We start from the raw sequence: 22,986 nt of genomic DNA, 5'->3' as shown, positions 1-22,986 counted from the left end.
CGAATTGATTTTGACCACTTTTAACGTGCCCTCAGGTATACGGTCTAGCTTTGACGGAAACCGAGCTATATGGTAGTACATCTGTTCAATTACATGCAAAACACATAAATACTGTTATGTAACAACCGCTGGACCGATTTCATTAAATTGGTTGCATTTGAAAGACAAAGTGACTGCAGTAATAACAAATTTGATTCAAGGCCCGGAAGTTTTTAGAAACATTCCGAAGAGCTGGAAAGATTAAAAAAAAAAAAAAAATTAAGTTCGAAGTTTGCAAATCTGTAATGCTGCACCAAATATATATATCGCAGGTAAATGCATATGTTACACCATATTAAGCGGACTAAGTACGTATATTAATTTAGAACTTACGTAAAATTGTTATAATAATGTTTGCAATGGTTTTGCGAAAGTTCTACTGCTTAATTAGTGGTCTATTTCAGAGCGCTGTATGAGACACCAATGCTGTCCAGTTTATACAGGGTGTTTCAGCGAACACTTTCAAAAATTCTGAAAGGTTGCCTGCGGCAGATAGCACAATTTTAGTTCAGGAGCTGGTCTACTCGAAGAGGCGGACATTACTTGCACAAGAAATTGAACTGCATAGTCGAATAATGAACAAAAAATTACTAAGTTTTAACTAATTACCTGATGGCCCATATTGCAAGTTACAAATTGCAGCCGTGGAGTTCGCAAGGCGGATCCACTTGGAACGAATTTTCGCATAAAGCGACGTTTTGTTAAGAAATTAACTGGAACGCCAATGCATTTCTCCGCAAACTTCGGGAATTAATATCTCGAAACTGGTGTCCTCCCGAGAATTCGTTCCAAGTGGATCCGCCTTGCGAACTCCACGGCTGCAATTTGTAACTTGCAATATGGGCCATCAGGTAATTAGTTAAAACTTAGTAATTTTTTGTTCATTATTCGACTATGCAGTTCAATTTCTTGTGCAAGTAATGTCCGCCTCTTCGAGTAGACCAGCTCCTGAACTAAAATTGTGCTATCTGCCGCAGGCAACCTTTCAGAATTTTTGAAAGTGTTCGCTGAAACACCCTGTATATATTATTGCGTGCAGTACAGAATTTTGGTCTCATTATTTTTTCTTTTTCATTTTCAGATGTCTTTTTAAAAACATCGATGGCCGAAATGAAACCTCCCCTTGCTACAGACACTAGATATAAACTTTTATTTTAAATGCAACAAACCTCCTCAAAAATTGGTGCAAAAGTTCACGAGAGAAACGATGTATCCGTTCCGCACCGTTACGTCCAGCCTCCCACCCCGCAAGGATTGTAATCAAACAAGTATTTTCGCAGCAGCCTGTGATTTGAGGCACGGACAATGCCTCGAACTGAGCCATGCTCTTGATTAAAGTCTATTCAATCAAGGCTGGGGCATGACCCCATTCTCCTCTATATTTTATTGCACTGCTAAGTACATATTTAAAATAATAGGGACGCATCTTTGGAATATCATGCATGCAGTGTCCTCACGTGGAGCGAGATTGACATCCAGACGAAATCAGTACCTGCGTGTGTCAGGCGCTCCTTTCGTGCATGAATTTCGTGCTATTTTCGAGCAGTTGCCGCAAGAATTAGCTTCCTGTAATTATATAATACACGCGATACGTACTAAAGAGAAACATCACACCTACGTGGTCACTACATTGAAAAAGAAAATTTGACCTCAGCTGTTGTATTTGCCAGTGTGCAGTCGACAGTGCCCGCTTTCAAAAGTGTGTCTGGGTGTGAGGAGGGGGGAGGCAAGTGCAAAAGGCATACTTTGCTTCCAATGCGGTCGCTATCGAGTAGACAGCTGCAGTCGGGACAGGCTAGCCGTATAGTTCCTTACCAAAGTCGTAAGCTTTGGGGCTAGTAATGTATAGAGATAAATCACTCGAGTGCCTGAACCATCGTCGAATAAATGCGTGGCCTCCGAGCTCGTGGCATTGCATCCCGATCTTGGAGGCCACCCTTCCTTGCTCGCTTCGTTGCAGGATGGCGCTGCTGGCAGATGGGAAATAGAACTACTGCGTATGCTGCCTTACACTAACTCTAATTAGAAATAAAGCCCCACAATGAACGGGAATGTTGCTCTGGAAAGGCACGTTATACCCGTTCTCGGAATAAACATGGCAGTACTTCTAAGGGCACCTGCTGATGTTGCGACACTAACTTTGGTTCTCGTGCCTCTACCAGAGTGCGATTGAGTGCTAATGTAGCGAACACGGTCGCCCCTTTTAACCGTTTGAAGCGAGGTTGAAAATCCGGAGAGTTAATTTCTTTGACATTCTTTTCACAGCAGCTCCCACCAAGCTCCCACAGCAGTTCCCACCAATATGCGTTATCGAGTCGGCAATCACCGGCGTCAACAGCGCCAAGGCCATTGCGCGAAGTTGAAAGAACAGAAAGCAAATCGCAACGTAGCAAAGTGTTTATTTACAGCGACAAGGAGTACTCTCTGTACAAAGCATCACTAGCGCGGCACAGGTATACTTTGGGCGCCCACACCTGTGCTCAAAAGAAAAATGCAAGCTATTATTTACATTATGTACAAGGGCAGACGACTGCAGCCCATGGGAACTTCAGTGGGCAAGCGGCTTGATGCACCGTGAAATGCAGAGCCGCAACGTCTGCCGACCTTATAAAAACATGTGAAGACGAGAGATCCTACAATGCGACGATGCAGTGGCACCCACAAGGCATGGGTGTTGTGCAGTCACACTAGGTTCCGACTGCAGTCTTCCCATCTTTGACACGGCCAGCGGTGACACGGCCAACTAGTGTAGGCATCCTGCGGATGTCACTACGAGAGTTGCACTCTGTGGCCGGCGTCGACCTGTCACGTCCATCATTCCTGCAGACTGGTGTGTCCTTGTGGGGGCTCTGTCGAAGTATAAAAACTTCCGAGAAAAAATTTGTTCCAGTCCTATCGTTGCACAGAAATACATGCGACGTTCGTCCCCAGCTGTCGACCTCAAGATGAGCTTTAAAAAAGTCTCGTATGTCCTCTTCACAAATGTCTATGCTGCTTTGCTCAGACATGGGGAGGCAATGTGTCGTAGAGTATTTGCCGTGCACTTTCCGACAAGTGCTCGGGGAACTGGATGTCGAAGCTGACAAGCAGGTCACCACGCTTTGTTGGGTCTTTGGGGTACGGCAGGCCTTGGCCCTGGATCCGCTTGACTGTTGTGGGCTTGACGATGTCCTTCAGTGGCAGTGATATCTTGCCCTTGGTCAATGTTGGCACCTCTATCGTCACTCCACACAGAGCCTGAAACGAACAGGAACACAGATGTTCAGTATTGCGGTCACTGGCAAGCGATATGCATATAGAGAAATTAGCACAGTCTGGTGAACTGTGTATTGTGAAGTGAACTACACTTCATAGTCTTTGTGTGTTCCAGTAAACGAGCACTGATAAACTGCACTTAGAGAAATAGGAGCTCAGCTAAGACTTAACAGTATAGCAAGTAAGCTCACTAGATAAGCTTCGCCCACCCCCGCAGATCCTGCAGGGTTTTAATCCTGACAAATAAAGTTGTTCATTCATTCATTAAAAAAAAAAAAAAAAAAAAAAAAGACCGCTCCAAACTCTAACCTTAACCAAACCTCTACAACATGAAAAGTACTAGATCAATCTGAAAATATCTTGCTGTTGCCACCTCAGCATTTAACTGAACTCCAGCAGGGGGACAAGTGTAATTGAAGAGCCCGACACAAAGAACGGAGCACGGGAACCTACCTGCTTGAGCGTGAGCCTGGCAGTGTAGCGGATGTCGGCGCCTTCCCTCTTGAACTGCGGGTGGGGCTTGTCGCGGATGATGAACACGATGTCCGCCGGGATGGTACCGGGAAGCTGGTCGCCTTCGCGCTGGAAGGTGATCTTCGTGCCAGCCTTCCAGCCTGGCTTGACGTTGATGGTGAGCACCTTCTCCTCGCGCTTGGGCGTGCGCCCGTCCGGTCCCATGACTTTCCGGCTGATCTTCATCTTCTTGGTGCAGCCGCGGAGAACCTCCTCGAGTGTCACGTGCAGATCGTGCTCGATGGCAGGGTCCTGCCTGCCCTGAGCCTTTCCGCCACTGCCAGGCCGGGCGCCCGCCGTGAAGCTCTGGGACCGGAACGGGTTAGCGCCGGGTCTCCCGCCTCCCATGGGCACGCCGAAGGGGTCGCCGTCCAGGTCCATGTCGTCGTCGGCACCCCCACCGGGTCCGCTGAAGAACATGTTCATGCCGCCGGGCCCGCCAGGTCCGCCGCCGAAGCTGAAGAAGTTCTCGAACGGGTTGTCAGTGCCGAAGAACTGGGCGAACGTGGCCCGCGGGTCGCCGTGGAAGGTGTAGGTGAACGACTGGCCTCCAGGCATGTTGGTTCCTCCGCCGCCGCCTCCGCCGGCGCTGCCCTTGAGGCCTTCCTCGCCGAAGCGGTCGTAGACGTCCCGCTTCTTCTTGTCGCTCAGCACCTCGTACGCCTCGGCAACCTCCTTGAACTTCTCCTCGGCCTCCGGAGACTTGTTCTTGTCTGGATGGTACTTGAGGGCGAGCTTCCGGTAGGCCTTCTTGATGTCGTCATCACTGGCACCCTTGCTGATGCCGAGGATCTTATAGTAGTCTTTACCCATCGTCTCCTGCAAAAAAGATGACAAGAACAAGGTTAACATACACAAGTGGTTTCAGAATGAGAAAAAGAGAAAAAAAAAAAAAAAAGAAGAAATCGGACGTGCTCCTTAGGCCAGAGTTGAACAATGCTAACCCCACAGCTAAATTAACGTGCTTTCTGGAACTATGCAAGTGTCAGTGTACTTTCGTGTCAAAAGCGGTGCGCCAAATAAAATTACGGTGGTATGGCTAAGCCGATCTGCAGCTGGGGTTATACGTTTACCGAAGTGTTTCTTATTTCGGTCGTACTTATACCACACAGAAACAATGCTGCAATTGAAAAGGCAAGGATGAACTACGAAAATATCGCGAACCTATGACATCCATGAGTTCATCTTTATTGTATTCCTGCGCAGGAAAAAACCCTGGCGAAGGAGCCAGGCCGCGCCCAGAATGTTCTACGAGAGCCGAGTCCCGACCGAACGCGCTGACCGGGCAAGCAGCCCGGTCTTGCCGCAACGTACGCATACCAGAGCCGAATGGTGTCGGCGTTGCGCAAAACCCCAGAACGTTCCCTTCGGATAAAAAACAAAGAACCGCGACCTCCAATGATAGACTCGCTGCAGCCCTCAGCGTAACTTTATTCCAGCGCCTCCTATAAAGACAGGCGTTGCTTTATTCTGACATCGAGTTTCTCGAAAGCTCGCTTGGTGGCACGCGATAAGCCCGACCCAAGACGCCACGTACACACGAAGCTGCACTCTCGAAATATACGAGGCTGTTGCAAGCATCGCCGGACGGGAAAACTGACAATCGCACTAGCCGAAGGTTCGTGGACGACGGCGACTTGTCCAATGTCACGGAGGGCATACGGCACGAACCGCTGAAAGTTGACGACGCGCTAGGTAGCAGCTGGTAACCAGACGCACTCGCGCAATTGACTTACACAGCCCGTCAAACAATCATTAGGCGGTTAACGTCAGCGGTATTATGTCACGAGCAAATAGAGCTCATTGCATGGGCAATCACTTTACGAGCAGTGAGAACACTCCCGATTGCGAACGAGACCATGCGAAACGCTTGGACTGCTGCTCGCGCTATCAAAAATTATTGTTTTGGTAAAAACCATTATTAAACGCCACAATCATAATACCCAAAACCATGATAGTGCGGTTACATGAATGCGATTCTACGAATAATAACGCGAGAATGTTTGAACTATCAGAGGATCGAACTAACGCCTAGGCAAATGGCGGGAGAAGTGGCGTCGCAAACCTGCGACAATGTAAAGCAGGCTGCACTACTACGTACGTAATTGTGGTAGAACGTTCCGCTAATTGCGAGTCAGACAGCTGATCATAACATTACCATTCCACTGAATCAGGCGAAGGAACGCCAACAGCGTGAACAAGCCTGAGTACAGTATCGGGCGAAGAGCCACCGCCAGCAAGGCAGAAAATTCAATAACAACATAAGCTTACCTTTGGTGTTGTAGGTAGACTTGTAGGTCAATGAAGGTCGGTACTCTTGCGAGTCAGGTAATCCAAAAAGCGTATCGATGTGGATGCACACAAACGAAGAATCTTTCTTCTATGCCACGGCAACGGCACGGCCAACGCGTATATACGTTGGAAACGGGCTTCCAGAAACGTCTCGAAAACTCTATCCGTGACGTTGTGTCCGACAAGTGACGTCACACAAGCAAGTGGCGCTATCAAGTGGCCGGCACTGCAACTACTGTGAAGCAATCAGCTGACTGCACTGTTGCTGTGCTGCAGGCACACCTGCACAGCGCGACATGAGACTCGAACATTTAGCACACACTGCGTAAGTGAGTCAGTGAACGCCGGTGCATGGTAACACGCACATATCGCGATGCTGTGACGCCTCAGAGGAGCTGGCAGAGCTGCCGAACGGCCGCCCCACTTCGTGATCACAGGCTCGACTCGGTCGCTCAGCCGGGCGCAGCTGCGGCGGTTTACAGACGACCCACTGCCGCTAGGGGTGGCGCTGTGAACAATGCTTCTTCGAAGAACCCCGAACATTCCAGAACTTTCTAGAACCTACAGAGCACGCAAAACTATCCACTTGATGATAAAAGCAACGCTTTAGGACAATATATTGGCGAACAGGAGCAATCTAAAACCAACAAACCTTTTCTATAAGCTCTCCTACCCACTCCGTTATCGAAGTTTCCATTCTTACCGACAACTTGGTAGAAAAGCAAATAAAACAGGCAACCCTAATTAACTAGTGATGATGATAGCTGTTGCGACGGTAGCGACACCTACAAAATTTTCGCACAAAGTACGAGCTCGTCGCCGACTTCTCGCACATCACTTTCCATCTCTCCATCGTCTCGACGGCTGATTCGCCGCCCTCTTCCACTCCTTCGACGGTCGGGCACCCAAGCCCGACTTGACGCGGCGGCCAGTTTCCCCCAAGAGCATCCTTCGTTACTTACTTCACCCTCGTCTTCGCGTTACTGAAGAAACAGTCATCGTCGTCAAAGGGACAATCATCATGGAGGTAAGCGAGTGAATTTTCTTAGTTTTGAGAACACAACTAACGCGGACAAGTCGGGAAGTCTTTAGTGCATATTTTGATTATCTTCGTGAGTTCATGACGCAGCGCTTCTAAGCGCCCTCCGAGGACTGCAGAGAGGATTCATTGTTCGAGCTCAGATGGGCTTTTGAAATTCGAATCGACGCTTTTGCGAACAGCTTTTCCGACAGTTGCAGACAAACCGTGTTCGAAACGCGGCGCTCCAATGCCTAGTGTTTTCCGGCGATCTAAACCCGGCATCATTTGACCTCGACGCCGGCGACAGTTGCTTTGACAGCATCTCATTTCGAAAGCCGGCAGTATCGTGCCACCAATCAAGGGCACCACTATCGCACCGTCTACATGCCCGACTCCAAATACTGATGTCGGCACTGATACCGGCGCGAAGACGCAGCCCATAACTTGCAGCGGGGGAAAAAAAAAAACCCCGCTGTTCGCTTGGTGTTTGTCAATTCGACATTTCTTGGATTTTTTCAGTGTCGTGTGCCAATATCGCGTCAATGCTCTCGGTGTTTGTCTGAAGTACGAATTAACGCGCCAAGCAGGGAAGCGTATAGCCAGGAGGGTTTTTACGCCGAAAGCGCCGAACACAATTACTTTCCTTTACTTTGTGACGCACGTGTATATATTTTTTTTTTCTTAGCGATCCTTTCCCACGCGAGTCGGCTTCGTGAGAGAGGGAGGGGGAGGATGGGGGTGGTCAAGAAGCCGACGAACCACTCGACGCGTTTACTCCCTCTCATACATTTTTTTTTTTTATTTGCCTCGTGTATTCTTTCCTCTAGCGCTCCTGATTTCCTCGTTCGCCCGTAGCCGCAGGAAAAGGAGACGCGAGAACACAAACCTGACGCACGTAATGCCGATCCGATGAAACCGTGAGCCCCATTACCTAGCGGGGCCGGAAAACGGTTCTCGGGTTGAAAGTCTCGCGCCTCGCGTCGTTGCTAGCCGAGAGCTCGGGCGCGAGTTTGAGAGCCGCGAGAAAGGTTCACGAGAAAAAAAAAAAAAAATTAATGTAACGCTTATCACGTACGGAGTTCTTGGACAAACTTTGTGCAGCAGCGCCGGGCGCGTTTTCGAGGCCGGCGGTAATTGAGACAAAAAAAGGACACTCCTTTTCATGTTTCCTACTTCCGCCACGACGTCCTTACTCTTAATTTTCGCACGCCTGTCAGGAAAAGCTGGCGCGCTTGCAGATTGGAGCCGTTTACACTTGGAACTTGGCTTGTGAAAATGCAGCTCATCAGCTGCACTTTCAGCTCATCAGCTGCAATATCGATTTGCATGACTTGTTCTGAACAAATTTTTTTCTTTGTAAAGTGTTACTCAAGAAGACCCATTGTGTTGGTGCGCCTTGCTGTCAGCTTCATATTTATTTAGTTATTGAATTGCCTACAATGCCCTAAGCACATGAGGGGCGTCGCTGGGATAGGAAATATTTGAGACACATTATTACGCACTATACCTCACTAAAACAGAAATTTGGGCTGTTTTGCTTGCATAATGTGTAAATTACGGTGCACTAGACAAGGGGGGACCATTTAAACAAGACACACATAAGCACTCAGTGTGTCTTGGTTCTGCGGTGTGTCTAATGCGCTGTGATTTATCTTTTATTATCAGCTTGATGACTGCATCTGAGCATTTTCGTGATATCTTATAATCTTATCTGCCTGTGCTATCCACACTTGCAGATTGAGGTTGTTGCAGCCAGCTCGAACAAACAAGTCGCCAAGCTTCATGGGGTGAGTGAGAACGCTTGTGATCTTGCCTCTCGTCTTGCCATTTTCTTAACAAGCACTTGATTCTGTGCTTTGATTCCTTTGTGGTGTCATCTGCTGCAATGGCTTACGATTCCTTCGTTGTTATTTTTTTCAGCTCAATCAAAGCACAACAATCTTGGATGTCAAAAAACAGGTGCACCGTCTGAGTAAGTACGCCTATCGAATGTGCACAAGCCGATGCCATGCTTTCTTTCAGAGGGACACCGAAGATGAATGTCCAGTTCAGGTAGATTAGCATATTAGACATCTCAAATACTACGGGTAAATCTTTCTGGACGTGGATGGTTGGCAATCTATCAAGGACACAAAACAAGAAAATGATTAATACCCCAGTCAGGCTGGCAAACATAGTGGCACACTTTGCCGGAGTGAGTGTCACTTTGATGGTGTGCTGCTAGACAGGAAAGGAAAGTGTCATTCGGAATTGATGACAGTGTTGATCATCAAGTCAGCCTGCACATTGTATATTTGTTCATTTTGTCAACATTTGCAAAATAACATTGACCTGGCCAATCGCCATGAGCGGAGACGAGACGGCATGGCACTTAGCACCCGAGCGACACAGTGCACGTTTGATACCCGCCGTGGTGGTGTAGTGACTTTGGTGTTGACCTGCCGTGGTTGCTCAGTCGCTATGGTGTTGGGCTGCTGAGCACGAGGTCGCAGGATTGAATCCCGGCCACGGCGGCTGCTTTTCGATGGGAGCGAAATGCGAAAACACCCGTGTACTTAGATTTAGGTGCATGTTAAAGAACCCCAGGTGGTCCAAATTCCCGGAGTCCCCCACTACGGCGTGCCTCACAGTCGGTTCGTGGATTTAGTACGTAAAATTGCATAATTTAATTTCAAATTAAAACTGCTGTTGTGCTGCTAAGCCCGAGGGCGTGGGATCAAATCCCGATCGCGGCGGTGTAATGCGAAAACACCCGTGCACCGTGCAATGGGTGTACACATTAAAGAAACCCAAGGTGGTCAAAATTAATCCAGAGGCCCCCAATACATTTAATGCATGGTACAAAGGCCTGTGCTAAACAAATAGTTGTTTCCTGCCAGTAGTTGCATGTATCGACGCTCAATTTATTTCTTCTTTCGTTGCAGAGCCAAAGCTTTACCCTGAGAGGCAGTCAATCAAGACTGACCAAAGTAAGTCATTCCTTCAACTTTTCCGTTTATGCATTAGCGATTTCGAAGACCTTGTCATTGTGTGTCAATGCCCCTTGGGAATCCTCGACGGAGGGAATGGTGGATTTCTCCGAGCACAAAAGTGCCACTTTCCTCCTCCTAGTTTGTTTGAGATAGTGGTGTCAAGTTAAAAGGCACATTTTTCCTAGAGAAGTAACTTTTATCACATCTTGGTGTGCCATGTGGCTGTCGGAAATTGCGAAGGATATATGTTCATAGCAGAGTTGTATGTGTACCTCGAGTAGAGACAGTCGTGAAAGAAAAGTAGACCATTCTTGTTCTCGGTGTGCAACGAAACAGGAACGTTGCAGACTTCACTTGCTTCTTGCTCTGCTTGTCATTATCAACAGCATTATCCAAACAAACTGCAGGATGGATACAGCTTGGGCCTAGGTTTCGGAGGGTTAGAACCGTGGTTCGTACCATGGTGTGCACCTGTGTGGCCCGTTCTTATTCTGGTCGCACTGGCAGACGTGCGGTGCAGACTGCTTTCATTTTTATAGAATGTACTGGTGGGGTGTGTGCAGAGTCGAAAGCACTGAAAGATGAGAGCACTCTTGGAGACCTCAGGCTTCAGTCTGGCGACCGGCTGTACCTCAAGGACCTGGGGCCACAGATTGGTTGGAAGACGGTAAGTGAGGCTTTCAAAAGCGTACCTGCCAACTTGTGAACTTAAGAATTCGTAAACTTTAGAATTCAGTGGTGCAATGGAGGGGGCGCTAGCACAATTTTGTTTTTCACGTTTGCCCTGTGAGCGCATGCCTTTTACAAGATACATAAGAACTGTACTAACAGTGATTAGCTTATAGCGCCCTATATGAAGTGTTGGGCCAGTGGGAGAGAAGGAAGTTAGCTAAACGAGTGTTATGGGTGCGATTGCACAGCCATAGAAGAGCATATAGGAGGTTGTGCCTGTGTTGTAAGGCTTTTTGTGCTGCCACAAGAAGGCAGTGTAGCTACCGCCACAATTTCATGTTTGTGTACTGTTTCTTTCTTTTTGCAATCTTGTGTCGCCCCATCTTTCCAACACCCTTACACTTTTTTTTTTTTTTTTTTACTGAGCAGAATTTGCGCAAGATTCATAAAATCTTGGAATGATAATAAATTTAAGGTAATGGGAAGTTCAGGTGAGTTGGTAGGCGTGCGAACATTTTCGAACAAGGCACAGAATTAGGTGGTGTGACGAAACTAGGACATGTACAGGCACAGGGTGGTGTCAGCTGATGCGAGACTGCTTCTCCACTCGCCTTGTTTGACCTGACCAAGGTGACGAATCTCGGGCTGGAACTGTAATTGAGGTGTCAACATGTGGGCTGCAGTGCCATAATTCCTGTCGCTGAAGAATCCCAGGTGGTCAAAATGAATGCTGAGCCCCCTGCTATGGTGTGCCTCGTAATCAGATCAAGGTTTTGACGTGCAAGATGGTAGAATTTTAAATAAGACTGGTGGTAAGGATGATAATGGTTGCAAAAAAAAAGACTGATGTCAGAGCTCTTGTCATGCTCTTCGTAGTTTTTTGTACTTGCTCCCATTTCTACAACCTAAATGGTAAACTCAATAAATGCTGATTTGAAAAGCTGTTGTAAGGGTCCCTCTCGCATGTGCCATGCCCGGCAGGTATTCATGGTGGAGTACTTTGGACCCTTGGCCCTGTACCTCATCACTGTCTCCAGGCCAGCGTGGTTATATGGGCAGTACGCATCACGCCACCAAGTGGACGTTGCAGTCAAGTTCGTATTCTTTTTTTTTTTTCTAAAAAGTGTAGCAGGGTCATTCCTGTGCAGCCTGGCACGCTAGTTAGTGCATTGAAAGAACCTTGCAACGCCTTTTGTTCACTGGATACATTGAGACATAGAGCTTCATTCTTTGCTACAGTACTAAGCAAATGGGTACCACGATAGCTAAAATAGCATGGGCGTCATGGGGAGTACATGTATTTTTCTAAGATCTGGCATGGATTTGTTGGCAAGGCTTCTCTTAGTGATTATTTGTGGTAAAATGTGTAGCACGCTTGTCTCGGAGCGTCTATTTAGCAGAGTTGCATGTTTTGCAGTCGCTGTTCATTTCGTTGCATAAATTTTTGTGCACAAATTGCACCGAACTAGGTGCCATTAATCTAGATGATGGTCAAGCAACACCTCCTATTTGCAATTTTTGTTTATATTTGAAACAAATATTGTCATTTGTAATGTGCAAATAACATAACAAAAATACAGGCCAAACTCAATTGTTGCTGTGCAGAGATTATGCAACAGATAATTCCATCAAAAGGATTTGCATGACACAAAAATGCCTTCATGATAAGCATATATTATTGGCTACATGTTTATATCAACGAGAAAATTCTATATTTACTTCGTTGTATCCAATCATTCATTATATTTGTGTTGGTGATATCCATGTTTGACTGTAAGAATCTGTAGCAGTGCCAACTTTTCTATTCAACCAGTGTACAGCGGCGACCGAAATCTTTACCTTGTTTTATCCTGCTATGACCCCTTGTACTATGCTCACGGAATGAAGCGTGACAGGGGAAATTATAATGTAGAACACCCAGTAAGTGCAATTACTCGAGAGTATGATGTCACGCCGTTACACATCTGGTCGCTCAAGGTGGCATGAACTCCGATCTAAGCCTAAGAGCCAAAACTGTGCAGATGTAATATTAATTGTAGACAGCGGAAACCAAAGTATGCATATTACTTAGGCCTAAATTGGTGAATTTCGTTCTGTGAGAATAGTACATTGTATAATGCGCATTGCCTGCAATCGTCAAAATCAAGCCAGAAGAGAGTACGTAAATCATTCATTCTAAATTTAAAGTTGTAGGCATGCGAAACTGAATGTAAGTGGTTTTAACATATTCTTGCCATCATGTTTCGTGAGAATTGACCCCTAATTTGACCATACTGTTGTGTTGTCACAGTGAAAAGCGCCCGTGAAGTGTGTTTCGAATACCGCGAGCTAACATGAGAATTCGGGATGTAGCATCTGTGTGCGAACCCTACCATACGACGTTGCTCCTTTGTCTGTGTTTAGGCAAAGAAAATCTGTTCTTATGACGAGAAACACAAGGAGACTGTTACTTTCTACACGTACGTGGAGACTTTGCCTTCTGCAGCTAACACCATGGTACATAAAGGCCAACTGCAATGGAATTTTGGAGCGCATAAAAAAACCTAATTTAAAATACGAGTAGAAGCATAAAAAAAAAAATATTGCAAGAGTAGTAACTTTTGATACTGAAAAAGAAACGCTGCCATTACTGCTTGCCAGAAGTGACGCATGACCTAGAATGCGCAGCTCGGAGGCGACGTGCTGGGACTTAACGTCATAGCGACAACCACCAGGTGTATGCGTCGTCTGGTTAGGTCCTGTTTAAAGGCTGCTAATAACTTATACAATTAGCAGCTCTGTGGCTTTGCCAAGATTGTTTCAGTGGCACATACTACTCATTTATGGCCAGTTTAGCCAATGTGAAATTTTGGTGCAGTTTGCCTTAAAAAAAAAAAAAATCCTTTTCAAGTTTTGTAATGTGCCAGTCAATAATTAGAACAGACTAGACAAGTGATTATGTTCCTGAGCTCTCTGGGTCTGGGGAGGTTTTGTGCCTTTTCTCCAAATACAAAGAAGATGAAGCAGATCTCGAGCACTGTAGGAATCGGTGGGAGTGAAGCTCTGATGACCACGCCCCATTTCTCGCGGGGGCGAACCGTGCAGCACTATGGTTGGCTTTATTCAGGGGCGATATCCTCAAGCAATCGCTTTTGGTGAAACTATCAGCTTTCACAAGCTTTCACATGACTCTGCTCCGGACGCGTCGAAGGAGACGTTCGAGAGTGTTCCCGGCACTGTGTGAAGATGGCAAGCTCGGCACAGTGCCAGAAACGCTGTCGGCTGTATACTCCAATGCGTCCGTTGTCAAGTCGCATGAGCGAAACCTCGTGGAAATGATTGTATCCCCAACAGCGACAGTATGGTGGCTAGAGTAGCGACAGCTTCTACTTGGCGATACAGTCGGCGACGAGTCGCCAAATTGGAAAGCTTCCTTTTGTTTCGCTGTCCCATTTGCATGCTGTTTCGTGTTAGCCTGGTAATGCCAGCCTGCGTAAAAGCATTCTCACGCTGATGTGTTACATTTTGCCTTTCAGGGTGGCAGCCGCCTGCTGGACAATCCACTATGTCAAGCGGCTACTGGAGACTCTCTTTGTGCATCGCTTCTCTCACGGCACCATGCCCATCATGAACCTGTTTAAGGTATGCAGTCTGTTCAATAGGCCGATTTCACCGCTTTCAGAGTGCATGTGCGCCAGCGTTGCCAGCACTACGATGACGGCAGTCTATGCAGCTTTTCCTCCGTGTTTGGTTTTTAAAGCAAGGTTGACGGGAATGCCGAGGACAATGACATTTCGATTTTTCCAGCGAACTTTGGGGGGGAACCTAAGGGCAGGAGTATCCTCGACTTCTATTGCAGAAACCTTTTATCACCTCCCTGTCTTCTGATCTCGTGGACCAAGCGGATTTGTCATTGTACAAACGCTGCATGTTTCTTGCTATAGTTGCCATTCAGGCTGGTGAGGACTACTACTATCGGCATGCTTTGCGACAGTGGTGGTGTGGCGAAACTTGTGAAATTGCTCTGTAGCCTGCCTCAATGGATGGGGCATATTGCTGTTTAGCACAAGGTCGTGGGTTCGATTCCCTGCCGGCAGTGGCCACATTTCTGTAGGGGGAAAGGCAAGAAATGTTCATGTACTTACATTTAGGTGGATGTTACAGAACCCCAGGTGGTCGAAATTAATCTGCAGTCCTCCCCCACTACAGTGTCTCTCATAGCACCAGTGTTGCCTTGGGACATTGAACCTTGTGAATGAATAAATGAATCGCTCAATAAAACAATCAATCAATTGAGCTTGTGTACTGAGATTCACGTGTTCTGCATCAAGGCAAATTAGAACTTGTTCCCCTTCATTTCTGGTCAGGGAGAGTACATTAATAAAAAAAAACAATGAAGTGTTAAGTAAAAATAATTAATAGAATAATTACTTAATTAGCAATTGGTTTGCTGAACTATCCACTACACTGAAAACTTGCTCCAGTGTATAAAAAATGCTGCTATGGACTATGCGATAAGGTTCCCACAAATATTTTGAGGTATCAAACTGAGTATAGCAATAATGGTGTTGGGTTTTTCAGGGTTAAAATAGCCAAGGGTATGTATCAAAGCATCTTATTACAAAGAAAAAGTAAGTTAGTGATTGTATCTTTATTGAGCCATGTGGAAAGGTTATTTTTGGAATGCGAAGAGCAAGACTGCAGTGCTTAAGATGAAGTGCTCCATAGTCTCCATCGTGGTGCTGTCGATGCTTTGTACTTGGGCCACACAACTCCTCTTAATTATTGCTATTGCATATTTTATATCTTTGGCTGCTGCAGACAGTTTGTGATGTTTTGTTCATCGAAGTGCCTTTATTCATTCATTCACAGAACTGCTCTTACTACTGGCTCTTTGGGCTGTACATTGGCTACTACGTCAACCACCCCCTGTACACCCCACCAGGTATGTTGCTAGTAATTTGCGTGTTGAAACAGCGCTAAGCGGAAAAATGTCGGAACGCTTAAAGGGCCCCTCACCAGGTTCAGGCATTGCAAACAGACAAGCGCTGTGCTTAGATCGCTCATCGAGAACAGATCGATGCGCGATCGTGCATGGTGCGAGAACAGCTAAAATTTCAAATGGCAGCCCGTGCGCCCTTCTTCTGCAGGGAGCCCCGCCACCTGCCGGAAGGTCAGGGTAAGAAGCATAAACACATCGACGTTACAAACGCTGCTTGCAACGCCAGCAATTACGGCACATGACCTCCGGAAACGTCAAATGCAGAAAGTGCCATTGGGAGTGTGCCGCGCAGCAAGAAAGAAGGGGGGGAAAAAAGATGCAGGGCTCATAATGTAACCGTGGTATGGTTCCTTGGCATCAGTATGGGAGAAGGTAGGGAAGAAATGAGGCAGAGGAAGAGTGTCTACGTTGGCAGTGGAGCTCGTCTCTTGGCAGTATGGGACTGCAATATTTCAATTTCTACTGTCTCCTCTAATGATTGTAGTCACCTTGCAACTTGCCAGCTTGTAACCGAAATTTCTGATGGAGCATTGGGAGAGGCCCTTCAGAAAATACAGCATCAGTGTACTGTAGTGGTACAGTTGAACCTCGGCATAATAAATTATCAGTGCGAACAAAGTAGATAAAAAATTTTCTCGCTAATATTGGCGTGTGACAAATATATGACTGTAACGAATATTTAATTTAGCAAATGTAGTTTTGTGTCAGATGCAACTTCATTATGACAAGATTTGACTGCAAAAACTTTCTTAAAAAACATTGCATTGTGTGAAAACCACGGCCTTTCATAATGTGGCGTGTCGCATTATATAGCAGTAGTAGAATGCCAGGATCTCCGAGGGTTACGCAAAGCTTTTCCAATGTGCACAGCTTCGCCGTGAGCAAACCACGGTGTATTGGAGAGCTGTACCTACATTTATTGTTCCCTCTTTGCTGATGCCACCTGCCACTGGTTTCCATTACCCCGAGAGAGCTGTCGCTATTGGTGCACAATTTAGATGGGCACTGCCTACTCTGGATTGGTACCAGTTTTATTGGAAACAAACCCGTGAAAGATCTCTATTACTGCAGTTCTGTCACATCAGCTAAATAACTTGCTGGACAAAATGCAGAGTGATGTTAAAAACAAAACTTCACTAATAAACTTTGTTATTATAGAAATTAACGGTTATTTTAAATGCTTGTCAGCACTGTGGGAATGGGTGTGCTGATAACAAATAACTGGAACATCAATGCATTTTGGCCACAGAATTTCGGGACAAGTTTATCAAAATTGGTGCTAAGCGCAAGACTTCTGCTGGATGGGTATTAGTACATATACTTCATTACTGCTTGCCTTCAATTCTGCAGTGAGGATGTGAGTGCTAGATTGATTAAATGCAGAGTTAGCTAATGTCACTTTGCAGTTTGTATTAAAAGTAGTGTCTGCCTCTTCAAGCAATCTTCAAGAATGCTCCTATTAAAAATAGATTGCCTGTTACATTCAGAATGCAGTACCCTGAATTGTTCCCTCACCAAATTTTCATGCTTAGAGATAGAGATAGCAATTTCTTGCTATAAAAAGAAAATGTTAAAAACTCTGCTATCACTGGAGGTGTGGTTTGGACACCAATGATGACTAACTTCCGGCGCTTGCAGGCACCCTCAGTACGGCAAAACATTGGTTTCGAGATTTGTGGCTAGGATTTGTAAACGGCCTATGTTTTCATACTCACTTTTAATGTGAATTTCATAAGTTCGTGAATTTTCCTGCGAAAAGAAAGTGTGCTCTAGAACAGAGCAAATACGTTATTTGGTAAGCATCACGGTTGCGTTTAATCTGTTACATAGTCCTGTGAACGAACTAGCTAAATAGGCCGAGTGATGTTGTGCACAATGATGCAGAATGATGCGTGCAGTTGAGACGTCTGCAGATTTCCTTCACGTTTAGTTTTCTCTTGCGCAGCGCTCGGACCTGTGCAGGTCTACGGTGGTTTGGCTGCATTTATGGTGAGTCATCCGTGAATGCTCTTGAATCTGAAAGAAACCAACAAAGGTATTAACAGTAGCAATATGCCTGGTGCTTCCACTTGGTACTATAGTTGTGCTATGAAAAAGGTAATTAATTACATTAAGATTGCGTTCTAGCAGATCCTTAAGAAAAGCTGTGACATTATCGTCTGTGAGTGGATGGAAGCGTTTGTCATGACAGAAAGCACAGTGTGTTCCAATGTGCCATTTAATTTGATGTGCAGCAGCGAATTCCAAGCTTTTAGACATGAAACAGTAAATGGCTTCTGTTGGATCATTGCCTGAAGATGCCTTCTTTCATCGCTTGGTTGTGCTTTGTATTAGTTTCTATGTTTACTGCCCCACGTGTGTGCGCACAGAACTTTCATTGCTCTATTTTTTTTTCTTTATTCAATGTCGGTATCAAGTTAGTTCTGGCACTGTCTGGTGTTCTTTATGTCAGGAAAGAGCCTTTGCTGATAACACGTTTGGGAAGAGGGGATTGTCCGCCATGTTGTTCCACTCCAAAACTGCACCTTTGGAATCCTTCTTTCTGCAGCCCACTTCTTTTTCATCTTTCGGTGATAAATCAAAGCTCGCTTGAATTTTATTTGCACTACTTTATTTAGAAACCACTCTGGGGGCAATTACAGCGAGAGAGGTGTAGAGGCATTGCAAACCATTGCGGGGTTAATTTGAATGACGCAGTAAACTTGCGTAAGGTCAGTGCTGGATTAATCAATATTCTGGTTAATTAAAACAAAATCTGATAATTTTTATTTGCCCACTGTGTCTTCTGTGCCTTTTGAAGCTGTATAACTACAAAAAAACTTCAACTATGAGTTTTGGTTATTCAAACTATTTTGGTTGCCAAGTTGAAAGCTCAGTTGAAAATGGCGGACGTATATGGTTAAGAGTGCAACTATGTGATGGTTCCATTTGCCCAGTCAGCCCAAAGGCGACAAAGTTGTATGTGTGACCTGTTTGTGTACTTGTTTTGAACTGTTTCTTTTTCAATCTGCCTGCCTGGTTGAACAATAATAAACTTTGCACTGTTTGCTCCCTGCCATGGCGGCCACATTCCGATAGGGGCAGAATGCAAAAACACTCATGCTATGTCTATTAGGTGCGTGTTAAAGAATCTCAGGTGGTCATAATGAATCCGGAGTCCCCACTACAACGTGCCTCATGATCAGATTGTCGTTTTGGCGCTTAAAACCTCAGAATTAAATTTTTAAGCGACGCTTTATAGGCTCACAAGTGTCAGCGGTGGTGGTGGCGGCAGCGGTGTCACGCTGAAAAGTGGGCCGATCCTGGCAATAGTGCAGAAAAGGTCCAAGCTCAATGGCACATACCAGGGACAAAAAAGAAAGAAAGAAAGGAAGAGAGAGAAATAGAGGAACAGAAAGAAATAAAGAGAAACAGAAAGAGAGAAATAAAATTACCACGAAGGTCAGATACACACAAGCTTCGCTTACCCCCATTTTCTCGACAGGGAGGGCTGGTGATTTTTCATTAATCGTTCATTCAACAATGCATAATCTAAATTTTTGATTTAGACAAAAACGCGTGGCCCCTTATCTTGTCATAGTGTGAAATTCAATCACATTTTATAAATGTGCAAACTGCTAGACTCATTTTGTCGTATAATTACTTTAGTAAAACATGCTTTTTTTTTTTTGCTTTTTTTGTCCTTGCTCTGTAGTTCGCCGAGTTGGGCAACTTGAGCATCCACATTGCCCTGAGGAACCTCAGGCCCCCTGGTGAGTGTTCTCACTTCTCGTTTTGTTCGCAAGTAAGTAGCTCTAGGTGCGCACATTGCCCGTCCACTTTGTTCATGTTTTGGTGGTGCTGTTTGGCCAGCATCCTCTCTCTCGAGAAATTCTTCCGGTTGTGTGAAGCGGGTTTTCTCACAATAAACTTAGTCGCCAGTTCATTTCGTGAACCAAACACCACATACCTTTAGTGACAATAAGGACAAGTATGAAGTTGAGCTGGTTGTGATGGCTTAATGCTCCGTGGTCTCCAAATTATAGCTTTATTGAGAGCGGAGTCTTTAATGCTCCATTGTATTCGTACATTTTCCTGCCACTACTGCTGCTATAGAAAACAATGCAAATGTAGGACAGAATTGATGTTGCCATTCTATATAAACAGGGCCGTTATAATGTAATGATTAATTTTACTTACTTTTTTTTTTTTTCACTTACTGTTTACGACTAACTAGCCAATCCAGCTGGTAACATGGCAGAAGCACCACTCAACCCATCACGACATGCGAAAAGGAAAGCAATTGGAATAGAAATGTTACATTACCCCGGCCAAGCTGCCATGTTGTCACTCTTGCTTACAATTTCTAAATTGTGGTCAACCACTGATAATAGAAACAAGTTCAGCTCAATAAAAATAACATGCAGTTTGGCCACTTTTGTCATTGTCCTTCAGAGAACTCGCTTAAATCTCTACAGTGCACTGTCAATAGGTGCTGTTTGTTAGCCTTTGGTGATCTCCCTCTGTGAACCTCAGAATCAAAGCCTAGAGACTAGTGGAGCTTGGAGATTGCTTGCTCTATAGCGCACATAGCAGACAATTGTGGAACTGTGCCTTTAGTGCTCCATTCAAGTAGCTGTTCTGCAGTTCCCTTGCAGTTTGATGTCAGCAAAATGAACAAACGCAAAACTAGCCACCCCTGGCTGTTCCAGGATCAACACTTACGAGCTTGTGATGGGACTGCTATGTTTGCAGGCACCAAGGAGCGCCGCATCCCAGTACCAACGGGTAACCCGTTTACCCTGCTGTTTGACTTTGTCTCCTGTCCCAACTACACATACGAGGTCATGGCCTGGCTTTCATTCACATTCATGACCCAGTGCTTGCCAGGTGAGAACAAGTTTTGTTCATTCATGTCAATGGCAGGGAGTGGAGCTAGGAGTTTGAACACTACAGGATGGTAGTAGCTTGAGGGTGTCTGCAGCCCAACAAGCAGTGTAGAAACAATTCATGGGAAATTGGTTTGACATTGTGCTATCAAAAGTTAACAAGTGAACAAACGCGTTAAGTAATTAAATCTGAACTAGTTGAAATGTGAAGTCTCGCACAACCAAACATTTGGGTAGGAAAAGCAAAAAGTACTACATCTGGCATATTTACAGTATAGACCACTTATAACGTAACCGCTTATAGTGCAGGACCGGATATAATACGGTCTTTTCAGACTCCCGTTAATTTTCCCATAGCACTCTATGTATACGCGTATCGCTTATAGTGCAGTTGCGGGACACGAAATACCGGTTACAGTGCGGCTGCCTGGAAGTTCGGCAGTCAACCTAGACGGCAAACGCTCCCCTCAAGCCACACATACCGTATTTACTCGAATCTAATGCGCACTTGGCGAAAAAAAATTGACCCTCGAAGGGTAAAGTCTCGCACTTTTATGTCATGAAATATGATGTATTTATTACAAGCAAGCATCTCAATCTATTTACTGCAAAACAAGCGGAGCGATACATTTCTGTGACCAGTGACCACAGTGCACCGCTTGCAACTAAAACATAGCATATTGCACTCAGGGAGCACTAAAGTGCACCCATATGTGATTAGACATAACTTTACATCCTCAAATTGTAGTTCTAATATATAAAGTAGCTATTCAGTAAAAAGCATTGCAGAGTTAAAAAAAAAAAAAAAAAACTGCAGAAACCATCTATGATGATTGTTGAAGTTGTGCGCAAGCATTCGCACAGCACATTTTATTCAACTTCCATTACAGCTGTTTGAGAGGAGCATGTCGGTGTGTCAGTTTCTCGTTTTTTGTACACAAACGCGCCGCGCGTTCGTGGAGAGCTAACCCTTCACGGGCGAGTTGTGCATGTGGATCGATGTCATGATAGCACGGTGGCAGTGGTGCTCAGTTCATTAGTTGCGCCCTAGACAGCCATCACGGGACAATGCGTGCTCAATTACGATACATGCGTCAACGCTGTCAATGGTGCCACTTGTAAGCATTGCGACGATGACTAGTACTATTGAAGCCTTCTGTTGGAGGTCTCTTGCACTTTACTTTCCTCACGCATTCTGTGCACCTTCTCAGCTGTTGGCATTTCGACAAGGATGGGTGCTTGCTTATCGCGCTTGCAGGTGCGGGTTCGATTTCTCGTAGGGGGTCAGATTTTTTTTCAATTCTTTTTTTTTTTTTTTATCGCAGTCATCGTATTGAGGCCAGGTAGACAAACCATAGTAGGTCAGTGTAGCCAAAGTAATGCTCTCGCGTTTAAAAAAAGCATTGTGAAATGCATGGAGCGGGGGCTACGATGACTGCACTACTTGCTTTTAGCTTCTACAGCCTTGCCTGCTATGTATGAAACTGAGTATACAAACTCTTCACAAGACTTGTGTCGCTAATATTCATTGCTTGTCTTTTCCACAGCTGGACTGTTCACTCTGGCCGGCTTCTACCAAATGACAATCTGGGCTCTGGGCAAGCACCGCCAGTACAAGGGAGAGTTCCCCAACTATCCGCGGCAGCGCAAGGCCATCGTACCTTTCCTAATCTGAGCGGACTCGCATCATGCATTTTTCTTTGTCCATTGTGTGTCTTCTGTTCCGTGGGTTCTTTGTGTTCTTCCATTTTTCTCCCTGGTGGTCTTTGTATGTCTGTTTAGAGCACCCATCTTGTTTAATATAATGTGCCGTACACACTGTCTTGTCTCCCTGGCGTACGCTTTTCTACTCCGACAACATTCCACTGTCCAAGTATTCAGGACCAAGAAATACTCCACCTAAAGTGGTACAGCTTTTGTTCCAGTACTTCTGTGGGAATGTCAATAAGTCTTTCTTCGTCCACAGAGCTCTATGTTGTGTACTGGCGACTCCAAGCTTAATTTTGGGTGTCTCCTGTTCTGTGGGCTCTTTGTTGTTCTTCCAGCTTTCTCCTTTGTGGTTGTCTTTGTCTGTCCATTTTGAACACTCATCTCGTTTAATATAATGTACCCACCGTCTTGTCCCACACAACATACTTTCCTACTCCAAGGAACATTCCAATGGCCAAGTATTGAGGATCAAGGAATAGTCGACCTGAGTCGTACAGTTTCTGTTCTAGTACTTCTGTGGGAATGTCAATAAAAGTCTTTCTTCATCCATAAAGCTGAATGGTGCAAGTTTGTTAGGTGACCTGTAGATGTATGAACCAAGTACACTTGGTACCAAGAATGGTACCAAGTGATACCTCTCCATGTCGAGAACATTCAGCAGCA

General features: G+C 45.4%; 2 protein-coding genes across 2 annotated transcripts; one reads left to right on the top strand and one right to left on the bottom strand.

Moving 5' to 3' along the window:
- Positions 1-2,418: 2,418 nt before the first annotated feature.
- Positions 2,419-6,455, bottom strand: LOC119433388 (dnaJ protein homolog 1). Its single transcript, XM_037700566.2, has 3 exons — positions 6,079-6,455; positions 3,748-4,626; positions 2,419-3,276 (listed from the first exon to the last, which is right to left on the bottom strand). The coding sequence occupies exons 2-3, from the start codon at positions 4,618-4,620 to the stop codon at positions 3,040-3,042; spliced, it is 1,110 nt and encodes a 369-aa protein (XP_037556494.1). The 5' UTR covers positions 4,621-4,626; positions 6,079-6,455; the 3' UTR covers positions 2,419-3,039.
- A 512-nt stretch (positions 6,456-6,967) lies between these two features.
- On the top strand, positions 6,968-22,876 carry LOC119433389 (probable very-long-chain enoyl-CoA reductase art-1). Its single transcript, XM_037700567.2, has 12 exons — positions 6,968-7,126; positions 8,857-8,907; positions 9,041-9,092; positions 10,045-10,089; positions 10,656-10,759; positions 11,746-11,858; positions 14,280-14,385; positions 15,616-15,688; positions 17,691-17,734; positions 19,440-19,497; positions 20,480-20,614; positions 22,161-22,876. The coding sequence occupies exons 1-12, from the start codon at positions 7,121-7,123 to the stop codon at positions 22,286-22,288; spliced, it is 915 nt and encodes a 304-aa protein (XP_037556495.1). The 5' UTR covers positions 6,968-7,120; the 3' UTR covers positions 22,289-22,876.
- The last annotated feature ends 110 nt before the right edge of the window (positions 22,877-22,986 follow it).

This window comes from Dermacentor silvarum, chromosome 11 (assembly GCF_013339745.2).
Source record: "Dermacentor silvarum isolate Dsil-2018 chromosome 11, BIME_Dsil_1.4, whole genome shotgun sequence".
NCBI classification, from domain to species: Eukaryota; Metazoa; Arthropoda; class Arachnida; order Ixodida; family Ixodidae; genus Dermacentor; species Dermacentor silvarum.
This window is presented reverse-complemented; position numbering and strand designations above follow the sequence as displayed.